The sequence below is a fragment of the Corylus avellana genome, chromosome 5 (assembly GCF_965113065.1).
Source record: "Corylus avellana chromosome 5, dhCorAvel1.hap1.2, whole genome shotgun sequence".
Classification (NCBI taxonomy): domain Eukaryota; kingdom Viridiplantae; phylum Streptophyta; class Magnoliopsida; order Fagales; family Betulaceae; genus Corylus; species Corylus avellana.
Window position 1 is genome coordinate 12,774,716 of NC_142494.1, and position 26,378 is coordinate 12,801,093.

The 26,378-nt window shown below is 36.5% G+C and overlaps 1 protein-coding gene across 1 annotated transcript; it reads right to left on the reverse strand.

The window, feature by feature from the left end:
* Window positions 1-1,528: 1,528 nt before the first annotated feature.
* On the reverse strand, window positions 1,529-24,520 carry LOC132182807 (Nucleotide/sugar transporter family protein). Its single transcript, XM_059596156.2, has 12 exons — window positions 23,970-24,520; window positions 23,689-23,858; window positions 18,542-18,627; window positions 18,354-18,403; window positions 13,598-13,665; window positions 12,186-12,286; window positions 11,980-11,992; window positions 7,611-7,795; window positions 7,233-7,319; window positions 5,887-5,981; window positions 2,785-2,935; window positions 1,529-1,976 (listed from the first exon to the last, which is right to left on the reverse strand). Exons 1-11 carry the CDS (start codon window positions 24,488-24,490, stop codon window positions 2,818-2,820), a joined length of 1,494 nt encoding a protein of 497 aa, XP_059452139.2. The 5' UTR covers window positions 24,491-24,520; the 3' UTR covers window positions 1,529-1,976; window positions 2,785-2,817.
* Between the last annotated feature and the right edge of the window lie 1,858 nt (window positions 24,521-26,378).

A 26,378-nucleotide genomic window follows, 5' to 3' on the forward strand; every position in this document is an offset into this window, starting at 1 on the left:
TGAGTTCCGATTATTTCGACATAAAATACTTTTCATAGGAAAATATTTTCAACGAAAAATTATTAAAATATTTTACAATGTTTGGCGTGTACGAAAAATCATATATATATTAAACTTTAAATTACGAAAATGTCCCGACCAAGTTTTAGAGGTGTCATAACCAAGTCTTGCAAGAACCTCACTACGACTCACTCGAGACCCGCCCGAACCCTGCCTAGACCCTATCAAGACTCGCCGGAATCAACCCGAGACCCTAGTAGGACCCACCCAAGACACAACAAGGACATTTTTGTAATTTAGTATTTAATATGATTTTGTGTACACACTAAATACTGGAAAATGTATTCAACATCGAGGACCCAGCGGATATCCTGCCTGATTTTCTGTACATGCCAAATACCGAAAAATGTTTTCTAAGAAATCATTTGCAAGGAAAATGTTTTCCACCAAAAATGTTTCTCACCGAAAATATTTTCTGATGTCGAGTCCCAGTCCGGTCTTGGGCAAATCCGAGCGAGGTCACATGCGGGTCCTGGTGAAGTCCTGGGAGAGTCCTAGGTAGGTCCTGGGCGAATCCTAGCGAGGTCCTGGGCAGGTTCAATTGGGTCTTGGGTAGGTTTAGTCAGGTCTCGGGTAGGTACGATCGGGTCCCAGTCAAGTCTTGGTGGGATCCTGGGCGAGTCATGTTAAGGTCTATCAATTTGAAAATAAAATGTTCAAAGTTGAAAAATGGTTTATGGTTTTCAAAAATAGAAATCATTTTCCAAAAATTAAAGAAGAATCTTCAGTCAAAGGGAAAATATTTTTCGTTAACTATTATTTTACGTCGCACCAAACACCTAAAGATACGGAAAACATTTTTCGTAAATCAATTTACATTGAAACAAACGGAGCCTTGGTATTAAATGCTTCATTTTTTTTCTTAAATATGACGGTTAGAAAAAGTACAAAATTTTTTTAAAAAATATGACCATTAGGAAAATAATTTTTTTTTTTTTTTTTTTAAATATGATCATTAAAAAAATACAAATTTAGAAAAATATGATTGTTGGAAAATAACAAAGTTTAAAAAATATGATTGTTAAAGAAAGAATATTTAAGTAGAATAGTGAGATACTATAAAAAATGGAATAATACTAAAATAAAATAAAAAAAATGTGATCTTTTAGTGAAATATTTATTGAGCCAGATGTAAATGCTCTTAATCCTTTCATTGTTTTACTTTCACTCTTACACACTTTTATATGACTTCCACTCTCACCGTTAGATTAAAATTTAATAATAATTTATTTCAAATCCAATGATAAGAGTGAATATCACCTCAGAATGTATGATAATAGCCGTAGGAGTAGGAGTTAATAATATAGGGTGGCAAAACAGCATCGTTTTGATTAAAAACTGTTTTAAAAAATAATAATACCAGTACCACAGTTGATCAGGGTCAGTTCGAAAACCATTTTGCCTACCGAAGGAACAAGTTAATAGATATGATCATATGAATATGATGAACAAGCGGAACAAGTTAAGCGGAAGACTTAAATGTTCTCATGAAAAAAATATTTCTCCCGGAAAAAAGGTGTAGCTCAGTCACAGTGTAATTATTATTTACATCCAAAACAATTAACCCCCATCTAACTCGGACAATTGGAAGAGAAGGGGGAACCAAAAAGAAGAGAAATAATAATAATAATAACAAAAAAAAACAAACTTAATCTACATCCTACTCTTAAGAACAATGAGATCCGGAAACATATTTGATTCCTAATTAACTGGAAGCTTGAGGAGACTTGGCATACCAAAAGGGCTTTTGTGCTGAATGCATATAGACAGTTGACATTGAAGAATTGTCCGCTTCACTCTGACTCCCATTGAAGTCCAAGAACATCCAACCAAAAGAGGAAGCATACAGATTTTGAATGGCATAGGAATTTGTAAATGCTGAGGCAGAGACAAGCCAAACCGGTTCTTGTTACAAGCTTCACCAAAAAGAGAACTTGAGTATCAACTTTCCCCGAGTAAATTTAACACAAATTGCAATTTATAGTTAAATAGACAAAATTGCACATCATATAAATATGTGCTTGCAAGCAAATTACCAAGCACGAGTAGAGGCTAATAATATATGATTTCACTAAGTTTACTGCACAATACAACAAACAATTCTTAAAAGAAAAAATATGATTAGATGTCCACCGTAGAAGATGCAACAATATTTATTTAAAAAAATCTAGTTTTCTTGGAGGTGATAGTCAGGAGCAAGTATCACAAGTTGGTGATGACCACACAAATGCACTCGGGTCTTGATGTCTATCCTACCCATCATGGTCCAAGCCAGCGAAGAAATGAAAATTTCGAAGACACTGCTTGTGAGCAAAATAGTATAAGCATGCCCGACTTTGAGACTGTAATGTCACTAACCTAGTGGTAAATTCGAAGAAAAGGAAATGAAACCAGAATTTGTTCCAATCCAATTTTGAACTATCAATCAGATAACTATAATTAATAATCCAAACAAAGTACAACATGTATTTGTACACCCCTCTACCGGATAAAATTAGATTCTCCAAAAAGGAAAAGGTAGGAACCAGTAGAAGTTAAAAGTAGAACATTTTCTGATCTATTTTTCTGGGAATGCTAGAAGTGAAAGGATCAATTTAAACCATCGTCATCAAACGACATGCATTTGGTGCCATGTATGGCATACAAAATGGATGCATGAACAATTGAAAGCTAAAATGTACATGAACCATACATAGACTACTAAAGGTGATGTGAGAGGCTTACTTCGAGTTCAGGTGATGTGACTACTAAAGGTTTTCAAGAACCATCATTTTGCTCATCCATCTCCTCAAGAATCACATATTTGGCGGCAACATTTGTCTTGAATGATTCCATACTGTCATCTTCACTTGTACCCGTCTTTAGCTTTTGGTATCTAAAATAAAATACAGTAAAATGATCAATACTTCTGATCACAAGGATGACTTAGGTAGAGTAGAGAGAATATAAGAACTATGCAACTATTAACAAGCTACAAGTCTCATGTTCTGCTATTTAATGTTCTATTATTTGATATTACTTTTCAGAATTTAAAAAAAAAAAAAAAAAATGATCTGATATAAAGTTTAGCTCTACCTACAATTTACAAACTACGGGATTATATCAACAAACTCTTAGATGTACTTAATCATGATTTAGATGTCAAGTAGAAAAAGAATTGAAGAAGATGAAAACAATGCCAATGATCAAACATAAAGATACAAAAATCTACAGGGAAAGTAAAGAGCAAAAAATTTACAATTGGCTGGCCGAACCAGAATTAGTTACACCAGGTCTGCCACTCATCAACAGCATCAGTTCTGTGGGGTTTGGGTTCTTGTATAACTGACACAAAAATAATATTACAAAAAAAAAAAGCTAATACCAAAACCCTATCACAAAACTGATGTCTGATAACACTTAAAATTTCTTTTTTCTTTTTTTTGTTTGTTTAATTTCCAAGTAACACACACACAATGGGGCTTGAACGCACAGTGAAGAGCAAATGATCCACATTTAGCGGTACCAATCTATTAATAACAAAATGGTATGCCCCAAATGACATACCAAATTAACATTTCACTGTTAAATATGCTACCACTAACTTATCACTAGACCTTTCACGAAGAAAGTTTCAACTACTACAATGGAAGAAGTATTGCAGAATTTCAGTCACATGAACAGTGCAATCTAGAGAAAGATTAGAGCACTCCTAAAACTGCCTACAAATCTTAGAAACTGTGACAAGCCTCATTGAAAAGATTGCATTACCAAAGATCAAGCAAGTTTCATTAGCAAGGGTACAACAACTACCTCTAAAAAAAAAAAAAAGTGTCCAAAAACTCCCCAAGACAACAACAGCTAAGAACATAACCCTTAGGCATAAACATTCAATGCCAACAAAAGTTGTAAAACATGAATTAAAATTCAAACCTTTGACATTCAGTTATGCAATCCATGTTTTATATATATTCAAAATCACACAATAAGAATCTTTTTCATACAGTAGCCCTCCTTCCCTAAATGTTGAACTAAACTGCCCCTAATAATCAAGTAAACAGATCAATATGACCGGGCAGCACAATACTACCATCCTCTCGTCAATCTGAAAACTCCTCTACCATACGGTGGAAAAGCTTCCTCAACGGATTCCTTAAAGTGCAAGAAACAACCTCGGGAAAAATCTGAAGAGTCAAACTTCGTCAAATTCTAACACAACATCAGGGAATTCTTTCCAAAATGTTTTTAAATGTTCTAATGCTGCCTGAAAATTTGGTGCCATCAAAACTTAGGTTGTGCATAGGATGAAACTTTTCCTTTTTTCTTTTGCTATACACATTTACTATTATGTCAAGATAATCGTAAATATATGGTAATTGAGGCGGAATTTGATGTTGAAACAGAAATTTAATTTCTTTGGCTAACAGTTTACATTTTGAAACGTAAGAGGCAGAAATTTGAAATTTCAGCAATAGTTTGAGGATGGATTTTTGGTTCCACATTCTTAAAATTCTGCCTACCAGAGCATTTTTCGCCAATTGCTTAAGCCATATAGGAAAAAGATAAGACCTCTTTCTTTTCCTCCCTCCCTCCCTCTCTTGCCAGGCACATAATCATTCTCTTATTTTCCATGCATGTGACATGCCCCTGCTTGACTAAGCATGAGCCATCACAACATCAGGAAAATGTGGAAGGTTGACTACAAAGATAAGGTTGATTCAACTTAGAGAGGATCGAGTGACCCAAAACAAAGACTCAAGGGGTCATATGTGCAGCATTAAATGTGAGTTCAGATATCTGGCTAAAGAGTTGACAACAGTAGTTTCAAGGATCCATTGCTTGAGATCTCGCATGAGAGGGCCTTGTAGCGAGTGCTGTCAATCTCCAGAATAGGTGGTGAACTTATACAGATCCATATCTGAGGGACTAGTCCTTGCTTATTCTCAAACTATCATCCAAACAAATACCTTCTAGGATATAGGATAGAAAAGCCCCGTTTTTTCATCCCCATCATTTCAAAATTACTAGAATTCTCAAATTTCTAATCTAAGCACACTCTAAATGCTAAAGCTGCAACTCTCCGCAAGCCAAAGTGTGACGTGGAAGGCGAAGTGTAACCCTTCTCTTTTACAAAAGCAGAGCAACATCTTCAAGCGAAGTCAGGGCTGTCGATCCTTCCGTCATATTCTCCAAGTAGCTTTTTATGAAAGACTTGTCAGCAGTCATCTTCTCCAGACAAGACCAATAAAAACATGTCATGTATATTCAGATCCATGTCACCATACCATATAGACAATTATGCCCCAAAAAGTAAAAACTAAACAGAAAAAAGGGAGGAAAAAAATGGAGATCCACCCGCAATGGGGGTAGCTCCTCCCCCAATCCACCCCCGTAGAAGTGGGTGGTGGAGGAGCCACCCTCCACGACTCCTCTGCAGAGGTGGAGATCTCCACTTCCGCCCCTCCATGAGGGTGGAAGTGGGGATGGATCTCCACCAACCCTTTTTTTTCTTAAAAAAAAAAAGAAATTTGGGTATAATTGCCTATGTGGCATAATAATGTGGATCTGAATACACGTGGCACATTTTTCTTAGTCTAACATGGAGAATATGACAAATGGCAAGTCTTCTGTTAATAATGAACATTGCAAAGCGCCTCAACTCCACATAACAAGACAACATTGACAAAGTTTAAATAATAATAATAATAATAATAATAATAATAAAAGAAAGAAGATAGAGATTTCTTGGTAGTCTTTATTAGTTTCATTTTGACATATGAACAAGGATTAAAAAACAGAAAAGGCTATAGAGCATACCATAATTTTTGCTCAAAACTGATGACTTACTTGTACCAATTGAATAAACTGACACCAAACATGATTGTGAAGAGACCAGCACCTTTCAACCAGGTAAATTCATCATGGAAGTAGAAGACTGCAGCCTGAATATGCATTACACAGGATTAGAAAATAATGTTACAGAAATTATTCGCATCATCAGCCTCCAAATAACATTACAGCAGAGAAAATTAATCAATGTCATGATTATCAGTTCAAGGCTAATTAACAATGAATTGTTTTGAACTTTTCTCAATTCAAATTCAAGGTTAGTGAGCCAATAAATTGAGCTTAAACTGTGCCAGACGAAAAACACCATTAGCATTTACTGGGCCACAAGACAATGCTGCTACAAAATTTACATAAGCTGAGAATTAGCAATTACATAAATAAATAGTTTGGGCATCGCAGGTTTATGGTCGTTGAAGCTAGAATTAATGTAGTCAGCATCTCAATCAATTTACACAGTCAAACAATTAATGGAAATTAAGAAATTAAGATGCCTCTGAAATGCACTGGCAAACTTTGGATTAACTGTTTTTCTCTCATCAACCACACTCTATTAGGACTTGTTTCTAGTTACTTCCATTTAATTGTTAATTGAGCTTCACAATTGATAGGAGAAAATGCTAGAATCCTATAAATGAAATGAACGGAAGTTGCTCTCTAATACTTATACAAAATTCATACACCCGCAAAGAAAAATCCCCAGCCCTTTTTGCAGAAGGGACTAGGCATTGTAGACATCTAGAGAGAAAAGAACAAAGATACATCAGGAGAGAGAAAGAAAGGATAGCAGAATTGGGTGAGACAGAAGGGGAACAAGAAGAAGAAATCAGAAGCACTGTTGTGGATGAGACAGAATTTACCGAGTGAACAAGTCTACTACTAATTTACCTAACTGATAGGTATGCAATAGCAGTTTCACTCACCTAAATCAGCAGCGACAGGCACAAGCTCAATCAAAGTTAAATAACTTTAGATTCTCTAAATCTATCCAGTTCAGCTTCAAAATTATGGAATGTCCAATGAAAATTTGCATATAGCATGGAATGATACGTTTAGAATTTTTTTTTTTAAGGTTACTGGTTCCTAAATCTAAAGGAAACTCTGCTAGCACGCACATGGAATTAATAGTTGTTATACTAGGAGCACCTGATTTATAAAGCTAACAAATGAATATCATAACAGAATACATGAGCAATGATTCAAGAACATAATTAAAACATGGCTACAGAAATTTACAATGTAACAACGAAGACACCCAGAAGGTCGGGCAGAACCATAAATTTAAAGGGCTAGCTCAATTTATAACAATTATATCAAAAGGAAAAAATCTAAAGAGCAATTTATACCAAAATAGTGACAGCCTCCTTGACAACACCTGCTATTGTTACTGTGACAGCACTAGTTACTGAGACAAGAATGTATTCTGTCAATACCTGCAGCAAGACCAACAGGCACGAACTCAGATCGACAGATATATGACTAAAGGAATGTTAACTATGACAGAAGCAAGCAAAGTCAAACAAGTGAATTGGTATGCATATAATGTGTAATTAGTTAAAATCCAACCAATTCCACCTCCCCCACCCGTGGGAGGTACCAAAAGCAAACCTAAAGGACTATACAGACACACACACACACACACACACACACGACACACATATGCTTGAAAGTATGTGTCTTTGTGTGTCGGTTAAAAAGAAAATAAGTTAAACCTAAATTCTTACCATAAAAAAGGCAAGTATTCCACCAAAAAGCATCAGCAAGCAACTTCGAGTCACATGCCATGGACTGTTGAAGTAGTTGCTTGTTTTAAATTCATGCCAAGGATCCAATAAAAGAGAAAAGAGGGCAGTTGCCACTGCCATCACTGGAGTAACAGAGCTCATCAAGGTAAGTGGATTTTTCAAACCTGAAACAATTAAAAACAACCATTTTAGGATGATTTTGTAAAACTAACAGCATTGTTAACTTTAAATATCAGGAGAATACAAAACGGCATTTATAATAACAAGCTTGACCATCTTTATGTGACCCTATGGCTAGAATAATAAGTATCTTTTCCATGGCTTTCTTCTAAACTTGTTGGGAGGTCCTTAAAGAGGATATATGAATTTTTTCAGGAGTTTCATCTTCAAGGTAAGTTTGAAAAGAGCCTTAATGCAAGTTTTATTTCCCTTAACCCTAAGAAAGTTGGGGCTGTAGATATTAAGGACTTTGGTCCTATTTGTCTTGTGGGTGGTGTTTATCAAATCATCTCTGAAGTCCTAGCTAACAGGCTGAAAACGATATTGGAGAAAGTTATTTGTAGGTCTCAAAATGTGTTCATCGGTGGTAAACAAATTTCAAATTTGGGTCTTTTAGATAATGAATGTTTCAATAGTTGAATTAGATCAAGGGATCCTAGTGTGCTGATTGGAAAAGGCTTTAATTGGGGTTTTCTGCTGAAACAGTTAAGGAGGGAGAAATGGAGAGTTTGGCTAGCTCAATGTATTTCTAGGGTGCATTTCTCCATTTTGATTAATGGATCTCCTTCTGAATAATTTAATAGCTATTGTGGCTTGAGACAAGGGATCCTTCATTACCTCTACTTGTCATAGAGGCTCTGCATAGAATGTTATCTGCCACAATGGATAGAGGGCTTTTATCGAAACCTAGTGTCTAATCTCTAGTTTGCTGATGATATTTTGATCTTTTGTGAGACTAATCCAAGTCATCTCTGTTATCCACGTTGCCTCTTCTAATGTTTTGAAGCTGTCTTGAGGTTGAAGATTAACTTATCTAAATTATAGTTAGTTCCTATCAGCGTTGTAGATGAGGTTTGGCTTGTAACCTTGGTTGTAGGGTGCCTTTCTTTGCCTTCAAAGTATCTGGGTCTTCCTTTAGGGCTTACTACAAGGCTAAATCAATATGGGATGGTATTGTTGAAAAAATGAAACAGCATTTGGCTGGTTGGAAGAGGCTTTATTTGTCCAACGGTGGTAGGTCAACATTGATTAAAATCACTCTTTTCAATCTACCTACCTATTATTTTTCCCTCTTCCCCATCCTTGTAAGATTTGCTAGCTGGATTGAAAAAATTCAGAGGGATTTTTCGTAAGGTGGAGTTGGTGAAGACTTCAAATTCCATCTATTTAGTTGGTCTAAGATTTATTCTCAGGCTTGATCTAGTGGTTTGGGTATTAAAAAACTGATTCAGTTTAATCGAGCTCACTTGGGAAAATGGTTATGACGCTTTGCCATGGAGAGAAAGACTTTGTGGAGATCAATGGTGGAAACCAAATATAATATCATGAGGGGAGGATAGTGTTCCAATGAGGTTGTTTGACCCTTCAAGGTGAGGATGTGTAAAAAAATTAGAAGGATGGGTTTTTTCTAGATTTGTCAGATATGAGGTGAGAGATGATCTAAGATCAAGTTTTGGAATGATTTGTTGTGCAGGGATCATCCACTAAAGGTAACTTTTCCGGAATTGTTTAGCATTACTCGTTGTAAGGAGGCTTCAGTGGAAAATCATGTGCAATTTTCTAATGGCAATCTTGAACTGAAAATATTTCTTTAACCAAACCAATGCATAATTAGGAGGTGGGCTTGGTCACTTCGTTCTTTGATCACTTGTATTCTCTCATGTTGGGACGAGGTGGCAAGGATAAGATCTGTCATATCCCTTTGACAGATTCCCTTCGAAAAGGCAGATGTTCGAGGTTAGATCCTTTTATCATGCGCTTCGCACTCCTACTGGCTCCCCCCATTCCCATTGAAAAGAGCATTTGGAGAAATAAGGCTCCTTCAAGAGTGGCTTTCTTTGAGTGAACGGCGGCATTAGAGAAGATTTTAACGTTTTAGATACCTAAGAATGAGGAACTCTATGGATTGGTGCTACATGTGCAAGAGGAGTTGATATATCATCTTCCTCTCCACTATAAAGTGCCTAAAGAATTCTGGGTTCAGTCTTCTGTGTTTTTGGTGTAGAAGGGTCACTCCTAAAAGGGTGGTTGAGTTGTTGGCTAGCAAGATAGTTGTGAATTCATTGCATTTTAGAAGCTTAGAGTGTGGCTCCTCTGTGCATAATGAGCTTTGAAGATTGTGAGAAAATAGGGTTGGAGTTAAAAGCTTATATGTTCGAATCTATTTATGTTTGGTTGGCGACATACAATAATCCTCGTTTTTCTAGTTTTTCTAAATTTTTGGGCTTATGTTCTTCTTTTCCTCCCTAATTGAGGATCTCTCTTGTATACTCCATGTGTACTTGGGTTGTGCCCCTTTGTACTTTCAATGAGATTGATTTACTAAAAAAAAAAGTGTTTTTCACATACAGTGGCATAAATATAATCCATTGAAAATGAGGCACAAAGTTTTATACCAGGCATAACAAGGGCTAATTTTTCTATTTAATTATTCAACCGGGAATTTAGGAGTTATTAGGTACATATAATGTGTTCTCTTGAGTTCCCAGCTACAGTTGGATTCCTTCGATAATGAGTTCCCCAACTTTAATTTTTGGGGTGGCATGGACCTTCCCAGGCTTCTTGTAGCTTCACCCTCTATGTGAAGCCTCCCGTAGCACATTCACATGTGAATACTCCAAAATCAACAAAAGTTCCTTTGAAAATAAATTCCATTACTACCAATAGAGAGTAAAACTTTTAGCCTTAAATTTGTTGCTACTAAAGATTGACGACTATTTCCGATGAACACAATTCCTAGCTCTTGAATTACATGACTCTAGATAGGAAGATAAAGCAAGACAAATTGCGACACTTTTAGGAGTACTTAAAGAAGGGGCTGCACAAACTCATTTTTTTTTTTATAAGTAATAATGCATTAAAGAGCACAGAGGGGCGCAACCCAAGTACACAGGAAGTATACAAGAGAGCGACTAAGTAGGGGAGAAGGAAGAAGAGAACATAAAGAGAAAATCAGGAAAATTGATCACTAAAGGCGCAAGCCAGCCTGTAGTCCATGAGAATAAGGTGTACAAAAAGAAGTGAATAAGGTCCTCAAGATTCCTTGAAACATCCTCGAAGCATCTCGCATTCCTTTCCTTCCAGAGACACCAAAGAAGACAAAGGGGAGCCATCTTCCATACCACAGCACTACTCGTTCTACCGCCCGCCCACCAACTAGCAAACATCTCCTTCACGCTACTAGGCATTACCCAACACATGTTAAAGCGAGAGAAGATAACATCCCATAACTTGCGTGCAACCCCACAATGAAGAAAGAGGTGATCCACGGACTCCCCATCCGCCTCGCACATACAACATCGATTAATCACCACGATACCTCTCTTCCGAACATTATCCAACGTGAGAGGTTTCCCAAGGGCAGCCGACCATGCGAAAAACGCCACTCTCAAAGGAGCCTTGGTGCGCCAAATGCTTTTCCACGGAAAGTGGTTAGGCGCCTTAAAGGCAAGCATCCTATAGAAAGAGCGTACCTCAAACTTCCCTTTTCTTAAAGGAATCCACCACATCCGGTCCTCCCCTTCCCCCCGAATCGAAAAACGCCACAAACTCATAAACTTTCGTATTCTAAAAACTGGTTAACTATGATTTCTATTCTCTTCTATAAGCACAAATCTTACAACTTTTAACAGTCAAAATGTTTTTTTAATCCTTTTCACAAGTGATAGGACTTCTGTCACTTGTTAATAAATTTGCTGGTTATTTATCCCGAAATCTTGAGCTGTCAACAAGTGGGCAACAATGTACATCAAGCATACTAGAAATGAAAAATAACACAAGTGGTGGTCTCTCAGATACAAACACAAGACCTTCTAAGCAAACCACACCTGATACATATGCTGTTGAAAGCTAGAGAGAGAAAGAACATGAAAAAATTGTGACATAATGCTAGAGTGGTTTGTTACTCTATTCATACTGAATAAGAAAAGTATGAGATTGCCCTTCTTTACATTTAATACTCTTAACAGTTGTAACAGTAGCAAGAGTGTGTGACAGTCATAGGTTCTGAATACATATGTACTGATGATACCCAACTGAGAACTGATGATCCTAGTCCATATGCAGTATGTTAATATAATATTGAAACTTTGCTAAATTAGGATTCCAGAAAGTAACATAAAGCACTTACCATAGGCTTCTTTCTATATGTGGATTTTGGTGTCGATGAACATCGAATAGAATGCAAAATAAGGTTCCAAGCCAACAAGAATTAAGTAAGTATACAGTCATCAAAAATAAATAAATAAATAAACTAATTTGGATACTGGGAAAAAATTGTCAAAAACTATATATCATGCAAAAAGGAAGTAAATCAGAAACACAAACAAAGCCTACCTGCAGAAGAATTTGAGTCATGGACCAGCGGAAGCCAGACATTACAGCAGCAAGCATAACCAAAATGAAACCCCAAAACTCAAATTCTGTCTCTTTCGCAACTGCCATACAGAGATAGATAGAAAACAGAGAAATATTAACATTGGGTTACTTTTCTTTTTTCTTTTTTAAACAAAAAAAATCAAAAATCAAAAATCAAAACAAGCACACAAGAAAAGTACCTAGTGTTACAATCTAAAATTAAGAAGAGAAAGAAAATAATGAAATGAACACTGAATACTGCCTAAAAAAGTAATCCAATCATACATTCAAGAATAATAAATGCAATAATTCTGCACCACGTAAATTATAGCAGAAAATCAACAACAGCTAGGGCAGTTGCATTGCAGAAAATATAAGGGCAAATCACAAAATGAAATTGCTCTTTTTCAAGAAGTTTTAGTTGAGAATCTCCATATCTTAAAACATCTCAATTAGTTTCAAAATTAATTTTCAAAAACAAAATGCATCTGGCTCATTGCAAGATCTTAAAGCAGTCTTGATTCTTGAAGGTATAAAACTTGCTAAGAACGTTGGCTAACATATGAATTTAGATTAATAGGAAAGAGGATAATGGAAACGAAAAATCCTTCTAATTTTTGGACTCACATTTAGTTCATCCACGAGGGGCAAACAAGTCTAGTGACATTTTTATGAAAAAGTTTGAATTTATGCAGCTGACATCATATGCTATGTTTTGGGCATATCACATCTTTGTGACTGAATTTTCACCCATTAATAAATTCAAGGAAGAATTAGGGTAATAGCCTGAAAATATAGAAGGAGAGAGTAAGATCCACAAGGGGTAAACAAGTCTAGTGACATTTTTATGAAGAAGTTTGAATTTATGCAGCTGACATCATACCCTATATTTTGGGCATATCACAACTTTGTGACTGAATTTTTCCCCATTAATAAATTAAAGGAAGAATTACTGCAATAGCCTGAAAATATAGGAGAGAGAGTGGATAGGGATGAGAAAGAATGAGATAGAAAAGATACAGGTAAGAGAGAGAAAGGGAGGTATGAAAGGGAAGAGAGAAATCGTTCTATATTTTTTTTTTTTCATTTTCCTATTTGAATCAACTTCAGGGTCTTTACCCCTCTGAACGAATAAAACCAATGTTATGTCATGTCATCCACTTGGGATCCCACATCAAAATAGCGCCCAGGGGCTTTGTCTTGGTGGATCATCCGTTGCATGCTTGCAGCATCACTCAAGCAACTAGATACACCACTCTAGAAAACTCGCATCCTCAGAAATGTGGAAAACAGAGTATATACTAACATTGATGCTATCTGTTTTACAAACAAATAAATGCATATTCAAATAACTATCAGAGATAAACGCAAATACTGACAAAGCCTAATACCTGTTAAGAGAATTCCAACTGAGATCACTAAAATTATGCCAGAGAGTTTGATGCTTGGAGACTCCAACCTTCCAAATAAAGTTTGGCATTAAATGCAGATAACAGGGTAACAACCAAAAGAAGAATCATGATCAAAACATGGATCTAGAACACAGGATGATTAGATATCTAGATTACAATATGGATGACATATAATAGATAAAGCAGCATGAGATAATACAAACATCACAAAAAAAAGACATTTTAAGAAGATACCAAACCTTGGAACATGAATATGGAATAACAGAATGAAAATTAGAGATCTCAAAACTGAAGAGCTTTCTAGTATGCAATAAAGTTAGATAATGAAACTTAATTTAACAAGCCTCATTCTATCAGCTTGTTCCTGGCTACAAAAATCTTTATTGCCATTCAACTCTACATGCATAGACCATCAAAAAACACCATCTAGGATCACACATTTGCAAATTACTACACCTATTCTTTTTTTTCCACAGCTTGGCACCCTCAACAAGTATCCTTTTCAGCTGTCCACTTGTCCATGTAGCCCAATTACCATAATATGGCTCCTCCTTACTATTGCAATCGCTAATCTTTTCTACACATGACAATACCATCTACTTGGATCTCTCATGTTATCCTCAAGACTGAAGAGCTTTCTAGTATGCAATAAAGTTATAATGAAACTTAATTTAACAAGCCTCATTCTATCAACTTGTTCCTGGCTACAAAAATCTTTATTGCCATTCAACTCTACATGCATAGACCATCAAAAAACACCATCTAGGATCACACATTTGCAAATTACTACACCTATTCTTTTTTTTCCACAGTTTGGCACCCTCAACAAGTATCCTTTTCAGCTGTCCACTTGTCCATGTAGCCCAATTACCATAATATGGCTCCTCCTTACTAATGCAATCGCTAATCTTTTCTACACATGACAATACCATCTACTTGGATCTCTCATGTTATCCTCAAGTTCTGCTATGCCCACAACATGAAAATTCGTTCGCATCCACCACATTTGGGCGCTGACATAATGCAACACTTTCAAGTATATTAGACAGACCAAATTGGGAGATAAAATATTCATATTAAATATGAGAACTCTAATTTTCTCTTTCAACTTCAGAAACACTCATATGAAGCCACGTCTGACCGTAATGGAAACGTTATGTGAGTGCACCAAAATCCAAGCAGAGATGTCATACACACAGACAAGCATGTAAAGAAAGAATGCACACACACTTGGTGTTATTATGTGATTGTCCCCAGTCAATATTGGCTATGCCGTTGACCCTACCCAACTTACAAAATAATTTTTTTTTTATAAGTAAAAAGAATATCATTAGAAGCCCAAACGCACAACTCAAGTACACAAGTAGTATATAGAAGAAACACCTAGCTAAATAGAACAAGTCAAGAAAATCCTGAAAACTAAGCAAATTAAAATCTAAGGCAGAGGTCTAATGATAAGATTTTTTTTATAAAGGACTTAAGTTCTGTCACCACTTTCTTATTGTCTTTAAAACTTTTATCATTTCTCTTCCCTCCAAAGACACCACAAAAGGCAAGACGGAACCACCTTCCACACAACTGTGCTTTGAGGGCCTCCCAACCCTCTCCAACAGGCAAAAAGGTCTACTACTCGCTTAGGCATGACCCAAGCTAACCCAACGTAGCTAAAAATAGCACTCACAAGGCAGTGGTGATCTCACAATGGAGAAGAAGAAGATCCACAAATTCCCCACTACTTTTGCATATACAACACTAGTCAATGACAATAACTTGCCACTTCCTAAGGTTATTCATGGTGAGTATCTTCCCTAAGGAGGTTGTCCAAGCAAAAAACGTAGCTCTCACAGGGACCTTATTCCGCCAAATACTCTTCCAAAGGAAGAGAGAGCTCATGACGTACAAGGACGTTATAGAACGGCCTAACATCAAACTTCCCTGTTTGTAGAGAAACCAACGGAGCTTGCCTTCATCTCCCTGTCTCATTCTAAAGGAGTACAAGTTAAAAAATGAAGCCAAGACATACACCTCTCAATCATGAGGTTCTTTGATAAAGCTTACATTCAACTGATGGGACTCATTGGATAACTCCAAGTAATCTGCCATGGAAGCATGCTTCACACAAGCAAAACTATACAAATACGGGAAATTATTCTTAAGGACCTAATGCCCATACCATTTGTGATGCCATAATCTAATATTGGAGCCATCTTCCAACGCAAATTTGGTATGACTACAAAATTCCCTCCAACCCTCTTGATATTTATCCACAAACTCACCTCATACGACCCATTAACGTCATTAGAACAACACTTGCCTCACAAGCTACCATACTTAGAATCCACTACAACTCTCAACAAGGCCCCCCTCTCATGCACATAGCTCTAAAGCCATTTCCCCAAAAGAGCACGATTAAAAATACTCGAGGTTCGAACCTCCAACCTTCCCTCACAGATCAAAACACAAACCTTGGACCAACTTACCAAATAAACTCATCACTTAGCCCACCCCAAAAAAAATCTTATTGAAGCTTCTCTATGTGATTGGCAACACCAACAGGAATGGGAAAAAGAGACAAGAAATACATTGAAAAATTGGACAATATGTCTTTATTAGGGTAATCCTTCCACCCTTAAACAAGAACATCATCCTCCACCCTAGCTAAACCACGGTCAATCTTTTCAATAACACCATCCCGAATAGATTTGAACTTAAAAGGAGCTCTCAATGGAAGGTTAAGATACTTCATAGGCAAAGAAAACAATGTGCACCCCCGAATACTGGTCAGGCCATCAACATTATTGATATTACCCACAAGAACCAATGCTGACTTGGTGAGGTAAATTTTCTAACTGGAGGCAACTTCATAGGCATAAGAATAAGGCACTGAGAAAGTGTATATGTTCTAGGTTTGCCTTACAAAAAAGTAGGGTATCATCCACAAATAGTAGATGAGAAATATGAATCAAACTAGAGTTACTAAACCCCATAGAAATGCCTGAGAGAAATCCCCATCTATAATAGCGGATAGCATTTTACTCGAAGCCTCCATAACTATGAGAAATAACAATGGAGATAAAGGATCACCCAATCACAAACTGCGAGAGCTGTTGAAGAAAATGGGAGTACCATTTACCAAAATAGAAAAGCGTACCGAAAAAATACAATGCTAGTAGCCAATTACGCCATTTATCCCTAAAACCACATCTCCTCAGCAAGTAAAATAAGAACTCCTAATTAACATGATCATTGGCCTTCTCATTATCCAATTTGCAAAGAACACGTAGCTCACCTGATACGATCCTACTATCCAGGCATATTGGAGCTTTGAGATGATCTTCTCTACAACCCTTTTCAATCTAGTGGCTAGAACTTTGGCAATTTCTTCGAAATGAGAGCAATGAAAAGTAGCATTGATGCATTTTTCAAGCTTGTTACTAGCATGAAGCTCATGAAATACCTCATAACATCCTTTTTTTTTTTTTTTTTTGATAAGTAATGTTGTGTATATCAAAAAGCGTAAGGCGCCCCTAAGTACATGGGAAGTATACACAGGAAAACCAAAGCTAGCCCACAAAATGACCCCCATAAAAGAAATCTAAGACCCAAAGAAGCCCTAAACTCCTAAGACCCTCATAACATCTTTAATCACCTCCTAGCAAGTTTGGAAGAAAACCATAGCAAAACCATCAGGTTGAGGCGCCTTGTCCCTGTTCATACCTTTCACCACCTCTAGTACCTCACTTTCCTCAAACGGACACTCTAACCAAGTGGCCTCCTCCTCATCAATGGAATCAAATGGAAGGCCATCCAATTTGGGCCACCAACTAAACTATTTTGTAAACAATCTGTTATAGAAATGCACAATGTGCTCCATGATCACAAATTGATCCGAAGTAACTAAACCATTAACCAACATCAACTTGATGGAATTATAATAACTGAATTATGCCTTGCGAGCTTAATCTCGAGATCAAACTCAGCTTTATACAACTTGAACCTCATAGTCCAGGTCATATTAATGCGACAAACCAATGTCCCCATAAACATAATAACTACTAGTATACCTTTAGCTCACATATGAATCAATGACAACCATAAGATAATCAAAATCATTTTTCCAATCAACCTATTGCGACACCCAGAAAGCCTGATAGCATTTGAATACAGGATAGGCATGCTTTGGATGGATTGTTGAGTTAAATCACTTTGCAGTTTGTTGCCCTATCTAACTAATGGTTTGGAGAATCATTGGATCAAGATGAATGTATTGAGAGGAGCTAATTTAGAAATCAAGGCTTGGTTACTGAATAAGCGCAAACTATATATATATAAGCGCAAAGGGGCTTGGTTACTGAATGTTACAAACACAAAACCATGCTTGATAGCTGATGAAGAAAAAGGGAAACCACAAGTTGTTGCGCATATTCACCTAAGAACAAATATACCATCCCACTTTCTTCTAGAAATAGGGATAGCTTTCACCACCTGGCTACATAACCAAGGCACAGAAAGGGTGTGGTAGATCCAATGTTCGAATCTTACGTAGAATAGTTTTGATGTGGAATTAATTTTTAGAATTTTAGAACTATGAAGAAGTGTTCAAGAAATTGAAAGATCCACCTGAAGAACAATAGATGATGACATATTTAATTCTTAATGACAATCACAGCACAACATTCATGTACGATATATGAAAAGGGGACTGGTAATAAAACTCGGTTGACAAGAGATTCACCTGAAAGCAAAAGCAAATAAAAGGAGAAATATAGGAGACGCAGATTTACACTGCACAACAAAAGAAGGGTTAGATTCAAAATGTTCACTTAGAACCTTAAAAATAATGGAATGTGGACTTACTAAGAATAAAAGTTATTGAGAAGACAAGTATTTCATGGTAACGTAATACAGTAAAAGAAAACCAACCATTGTGGCAAATGTGACTGATATAAAAACAAGGGATGCGTTGCTTAGGTTAACGTCCATTGCTGTTCCAAGGGCCGTTGGTACAACTGTGAAAGGCAAAGTCCATCTGTAGCATTAGTTGATAGAAAAGTTAATTTAATATGCAATAAAGAAATTTTGCATTAAGAAACTTATATGAATTATAATACTAACTAGAAAACAACAGTATCTGGGCATAAGAGACGACATATCATAAAACATGAAAACAAATCACGAGCAATGAAATCTGAGACTAACATAAAACATTTGACCAAATTCTTCTGCAAAATTGTCACTTGTGGACATATTATCTCCCTGTTAGAGATAAAACCTATATTGTACTGGTACTAATTAAAATGTAGAATTTAGTACCACTCATGAAGCAAAACAAAGTAGAGTATAATTTATTAACGGGTTGTCCTATATATATACATAAAGGTAAAAATGCTCTTGAGGTCCCTGAGGAATGACTTTTTATCAAATCACTCCTTAAGATTACATTTTATTGATTTGCTCCCTAAGGTTTCAATTGTGATCAAATATATATATATTGATCTTTTTTATTAAAGGGGACACATGTCGCCTTCTAATTGGGTATGACATGGCAACACCATTAAAAATTTAATGGAAGATAGTTGAAAGCATACATTTGATAACAATTGAAACCTTAGAGAGTAAATCGATAAAATTTAAAACTTAGGGAGTGAATTGGAAAAAATTCATACCTCAAGGACTTTTAAAGTATTTTGGGTTAGTGGTGAATGGGAACAAGACAGAGATGTGGGCATGGATTTCTATATCAATAAAATTTAAACCTTCAGGAGTGATTTGACAAAAAGCCATACCTCAAGGACCCTAAAAGCATTTTTCCCTATAAAAATCCATACCACTTCTCTACCTTGTTACCATTCACCACTAACCCAAAATCCCATTGTCTGTTAAGGTAACTCATCTAAAATGAAAATAAACAAAGATGAGGAGAAACGTCAAAAGGCCACCACGCTCTCAAACTTTACTACATTTGTTTCATTCCCTCAAAAGATTCATTCCACACACAACAAAGGTTTCTTCCACCACATAGGAAAGGTAGAACTTCAATCTTCACCCATATCATGATTTAAATGCAAAAGATAAATGATATCAAATCGAATTCATGTTTTTCTTCTGGTTCACATAGCATACATATCAAAGGTTTTAGAGTATTATATGTAAGGAATTCATATTCTCTATTTCTCTCCACTCATCAACACAACATGGTATCAGAAAATTGATCCAAAACTCTAACACTAAAATAGTAATTTTTCTCATCTTTCTCTTTCCGCCATACAATCATATAAACATCAAGGCCTGTTGACTTGGCCCTACTCGTTTTCATCCTGTCTCCCAGTAATTTGGTTTGGATTTTTGAAGTTGTTTAATATGCTAAAACTTTATTTTTCAATTCTTGAACAGCATTTTGATCTTGCCCAAAAGTTAGTTGTTTTGTTACCATGGAAGTGCTTCAGCAGCCTTTGATTATCTACGTTAGTTTCTTTTTTTTAATAAATAAGTGATTTATTGAAAAGTGCAGAGGGGCGCAACCCCAGTACACAGGAAGTATACAAAGAAATGCCCCACTAAAGGCAGAAAGAAGAACATAATGATAAAAATTGAGATACAGTAGAAAATTGAGGCACACTAAAAGCGTCGGCCCAATGAAACAGAGTTTGAATAAACAACTTTTTGAGCTCTTCCATTGACCTTTCTTGATCTTCAAAACATCTTCCATTCCGCTCTCGCCAAATAATCCACATGACGCACGGTGGTGCAATTCGCCATACCTCCTTAGTTGAAATATTGCCTTGCTGACCATGCCAACAGGCTAACAAATCTCCGGCACACTTCTCCGGTTGGTCTCCAGTGATTTATCAGTCATGGTTGGCCAAGGCGCACCCACTCTGTATTCACCGGAATTGTCCTATCATCGTTTCCCATGGCATGTGCAGCTTTGACTGGCTGAATCAATCTGTCTGCCCCTGGGAAAACCTCCAGCACACTACTTCGGTTGGTCTCCAGTGATTTCTCAGTCACCGGTTGGCCAAGTCGCACCCTCTGCTTCACCCGCCATCTTGCCCTTGTCTTGGGCTTCCTTCGATAGTATGTTTTCTTGTAATATTTGATGGACTACCTGTAAGAAGGCCCACTATCACTAGGCCCCTCCTGGATCCGAAGAATTGTATCATGCTTCTTTACTGGACCCACTTGACTTGTAGCCCCACCCTTCTCACTTATAAAATCCACACAACCAACTAGGTCCATCATTTGATTGGGCTGAAAGTGACTTGGCCCATCCTCCTTCCCCTTATTCCCCTAGACCATCTCCAGCTTATACAAATAGCTGGCTATTTCCTTTTGAAAGGAAATCAAAATCTCCTTCAAACCACGCGTAAAATCTTCCTTAAAATGAGGTTCCAGAATCTTCATTGTTTGCATGGTGTGATCCCTGGACATGATCCCCGTGGACTGCACACCTTCCATAGCAAGTGCTGAAGTCCCCTCACCGGCTGCTTTGGTTCCATCGTTGGCCATGAAATCCGGCGAACCTACCACCTCCTCTGCATACGATCCCCCAGGTTGTACCTTCGCCGGTGGCTTCACCTTATGCACCCCACTCGTCTGGACTAACAGTATCTTCCCCTCCACCACATCGGCAAACGTCCGCCCAAGAACCATACTCGTGTCTGTACTGGCGTAACAATCTTCTTCACATTTTTGCATCCCTCACATGATTTAGATGCTTCAAAAGCCGCCCCATTTGCGAGATACAATGCCTCCAACCCTGACCTTCGCGCCCCTCCGGTATTACAACGAAACTGCGTCTCCCTCCACATCCATATTCAGTTATCTCCATGAATTTCCCATACTTGTTCATCCTTTTCTGCAAAAACATGACTGAATCGCCCATTCGATGATCTCTGCATGCACCTATCCCCATTGCTTCCGGCACCAACTCATTCATCATCTTGAGTAACCATACCAATCTCGTGACTCCCATGACAACCGTACTTAAACTCACCCTTCCCCATTCAGTCAACTTGATATTCTGATTCCCATCGCCTGAACGTAACTCGTATAATTTTGATTCCACGTAAAAATAACCCACGTAACCCATCGTAAAATAAAGAAATCAGAGAAGAGACCTCCGATTTTCTCACGCGCTACCCACTCCCTCATGCACTACCCATGAGAGAGAGAGAGAGAGAGAACATTTTCCAAGAAAATACCTCTGAATCTACTTTCCCGTCTACAACTAGCAGCTTAAATGCCTAGTTGTTTTAGTTTTGTTCCATGTGAGTTTCTTTAAAGTCAATGGTGCCTTGATTCGTATATTTTTATTGTTGAACATTCATTACTATAAGTTGTTTATCAATTTCCTTCCAATTTTGATACAAGTTTGTTATGTGACTTAGGGATAAATGCAAAATCCATCAATGTGATTGGCCTAAATTACAAATCGCTCCACGTGGTATTAAAAGTAATTCAAAGGTCCTAGGGGTGGGCCAAAATAACAATTTAGTCCTTGCAATCAAATTCCGTCAAAACACTTGATGGATTTCGTTAATGTGCTACGTCAACACCAATAAAATAATGACAAATGTCACTCTTAATAAAAAAATATATAAATATATAAAACTAATAATATAATAGAGTTTTAATTTTTTAGTTTTATATATTTATATTTTTAATCTTTTTTTTTTTTTATTAAGAGTGACATGTGTCATCATTTTATTGATGCTAACGTGGCACACTAACTGAATCCGTCAAGTGTTTTGACGAAATTTGACTATAGGAATTAAATTGCTATTTTGGCCTACCCCGAAGACCTTTGAATTACTTTTTATACCACAGGGAACGATTTATAATTTAAGCCAACCATAGGAACTAATTTTACATTTATCCCTATGATTTAATATGGACAACAATTAGTTGATTGTTTGAGTCATGAAGGTCTAAGTTGTGACTGGTTAAATTGCAGTCTAAGTTGTTTATTGGTCAATCCTTTGTAGATTGCCAAATTCGAATTTATTGTAATGGCTGAAACTAATTAATCAGCTTTGGTTTCTCCTGTTTCTGTATCTGATAACGTTGCCATGCAAATAACTACAATGCAGTCAAATCTAGTTAAGATACTTTTTGGGTATAGAGGTTGCTAGATCAAAAAACAGTATTGTTCTAAGTTACAAATCTTCTTGAAGAAATTGGCATGTTAGGGGCTAAAAACTCTAGATAAACCAATGGATTCTAACACAAAGTTCGGTAAAGATGGAGATGAAGATACAGGCAGGTACAGCAAGACAAGCAGAAAAACTAATTTATCAGAAACAAGACCAGATATTACTTTTGCAGTTGGAGTGGTAAGTCATTTCATGCAAAACACCCTAAATAACCAAATTGGGAGGCTGTATGTTGTAGTTAAAGTATTTGAAAGGAGCCCCAGGTAAAGGAATAGTTTTTCAACCTTCTAAGAAATTGGAGGTTGTCAGAATTTCTGATGCAGATTGGAATGGAGATCATCTTCAGAAAAGTAGTCTATATCAGGTGTTTGTACTTTTGTTGGTGGGAATTCCTAATGTATAAAAGCAATAAGCAGACTGTGGTGGCAAGGTCTACCACTGAAGGTATAGGGCTAAGGCTAATAAATGTGATATGTTATGCCTATAATTGTTTCTAGAGAAATTGGGGTTTTCTAGTAATAAGCCTATGAAGATGTTTTGGGATTTCTGCATAATAAGCCTATCAATACAAGAAGTCATTCCCCAAATACTACTTATCGAAAAACAGTACCCAAATACTATTAGTTTGAAGTAAACAACTACGTCTGAGCTATAGATACAATAAACATCTATTTCGTTAGATACAATAACACTAGAATCTGGAGCACAAAGAAAAAAAGAAAAAAAGAAAATCCAATTAAGAAAGAGTTGTTTCTAGGTCATCCTAACAGCCACAAATACTGGAAATTCAAAACCAACCACCACTTAAAACCAATAGACATAAACACTAGCTTGGTTGGGACAAAAGACAAAAACAAAATGAATAAACAGCTCTTACATAGCAAATTGACTATAAAATTAAGGTGAAAATTTTACCTCTCAGAAAATAATCCCTCCATGACATAACAACAGTAGGTTGGAACCTATGAGACCAAAACCATGTAATGGCCCTTGATAGAACAGCTTGCAATGTAAAATGGAAAGTGTTCATCAATAAAGGAGCTGGGAACTTTCCCAAATCTTCTCCTAACAAACTTTTGTTATACCTAATCAAATGCGAACAAAATAAGAATGAAAGAAAATTTTCATTGCATCAACAAGAAAATTAAATGAAGCATCATGCATTGAATTATGGACAGAGTAAACAAGTAACTTACACGGTTAAAAATAGACTGAAGGTGTACCATACAAGTATGAAAAACAATGTCTTCAACACATTGGCAACAGAAATAGGATCCTTGGAATATGGCACCATTGCTTCTTGATTACCCTCTGACATGGAGATATCAACACTGTTTGTATCCCTTGCAGACCCATTTTCAATATCGAAAGGCACATACTTCTCATTTTTATCTCCCCCAACATGAATAGAAACATCACCCATAGTATCACTACCATTCAAGTGCATAATTATCTCCTTAAATTTATGGTAGTTCTCCCTGTCCAAAAACCCGTTTCCTAGCTCACCCTGTTGAAGCAAAGGCAACTCAAATTCAGAGTCCTCTTCTACACATTCATTTGTATTTCCTAACTGATGATCCAAATGGACTCTCCCATCTTCATCACACCAGCGCGAGAATGAGGGCTCTCTGCGAAGACCTGAACCTTGATTTCCACTCTGAGCGTAGTTGACTCCTGTGTATTCAACGTCTTCTCTATCCAAATCACTCTCTACCATCTCCTTTCTTATCCTAACTTAAAGCCATCTATATACTTGGACACAACCCAACCTACCCTACATTTGAACAACCACATAGCCAGTAAATACATTCAGTTACAACCAAATCAGACAACAGAACTATTTGACACAAGCAGATTGCAAACTAGCATATAGGCAGCATTTTGAGCATAGGAATCTTGGCTTGATCTTAAGACTGCCAAATAGCCAGTCTGATACAATCAAATCACTCTGAAATCTCCAAAGCTACCTATTTCAGTAAAAACTTCCATAAAAAATAGCTAAATTTGCCAAATCTATATTCAACCAAAATCATAATGCTGAATTAGGTTGTACATAAACGATGCAGAAAGGAAGTTAAAAAAAAAAAACACAGTAAGTGACATTGTTTTAGTTTCCTAAACAAATGAGAAAGAAAAAAAAAATTATATATACATATACAAATTCAACGAACTACCCTACATTTCTTTGCTTGAGCTAATCTTTTGAGCTCTTTTTGTATCTCTCGACTTTATTTAAAAAAAAAAAGTATAAATCGATCGCAGAATAAGAAACCAAAATTTGTCTTGATTCATTATTTTCTGGGGCTTTCTCCGGAACCAAACAGAGCATTGAACCTCACTTGAAAAAGAAAATGTTATACAGCTCGCGAAACAAAAACAAAAGCAACACGAAAAAAAAAAAAAAAAACACAATCTGCAAGATTTTCCAGTCATTTCTTTGTTGAATTCAGATCAATTCAAAGACTCCAAAAAATGTTATCTAAATCAAAATCCAAAAAAGAAAAAAAGAAAAGAGAGCGAGAGAGAGAGAGAGAGAGAGAAAGTAGCTCAATCACAACCAAACAATGCATCACATTGAACCATGACACGATTCAAATTACGAAACTCGTAAACTTTCCCTCTCCCTAAACCAAATATTATAAAATAATGGTAAATGTTATTCTTAGAGCTGTAATGCGAGACTGACCTGACCTGAAATCGTTGCAGAGATTGTTAGAGACACAGAGAGAGGCGGATGGATGTATAAGAAATTCAGATCCGATCTGGGAAGGATAATAATTAGCAATGAATTGTTACTGTTGTATTTGTAAGGTACCAAGTCAGCCAAGGCAACTTGGTCGTTTTTAGGTTCGGGTGCTATTATTGTCTGTTGTTATGGTTGCTCAATTCAACCGTGTCGCTTCTCTTTGCTTTGTCAAAACCAAAACGCTTTATGTCTTTTGCTTTTTCTCTTCTTTTTATTGGTTTTCTCTGTAGGAACCAAAGAGGTAGGAGGTTTGTCCGTAAATACCAAACTTCTCGTTTATATATATATATATATATATATATATTGAACTTCTTGTTTGATACACTCCAATTTTTTCTCTCTTTTTGCACTATTAATTTTATGGTGGAACTATAATTAATTACTCAAGATAGGTACAAGGAAACGTGCTTTTGGTTGTTATATTTCCATGTACCAATACTTAAATTTATTGAAAAGAAAAAGGTAAAACGAGTCAACTCGATAAAATAAACTAAACTAAACGTAAATCCAAAGGAAACACTTTTTATTTGTTTATATCATTTACTTTTTGTGGGTGAGGAACACATGACAGATCAACAGCCGCCGTACAGCTTACCAAATTACTTTACATAGTTATAACTTCAAAAATAAGCAAAGTTTCCATGCTATGCGAATATTAATTTTTATGTTATCTTCCTATGAGAAGAGCCGACCATAAATTGTTCCTCGTGCCATTTGCCTTTTAAGGCTGTTGGGTAATGGATTGGCCACTTTAAGCCCAACAAACCTTTTGGCCCGATCCAATATGCAAGCCCACTAAAGACAGGTCCATGCCGAGATATAGTTAGTCCAAACCGAGGGTATAACAGTCTTTCCATTA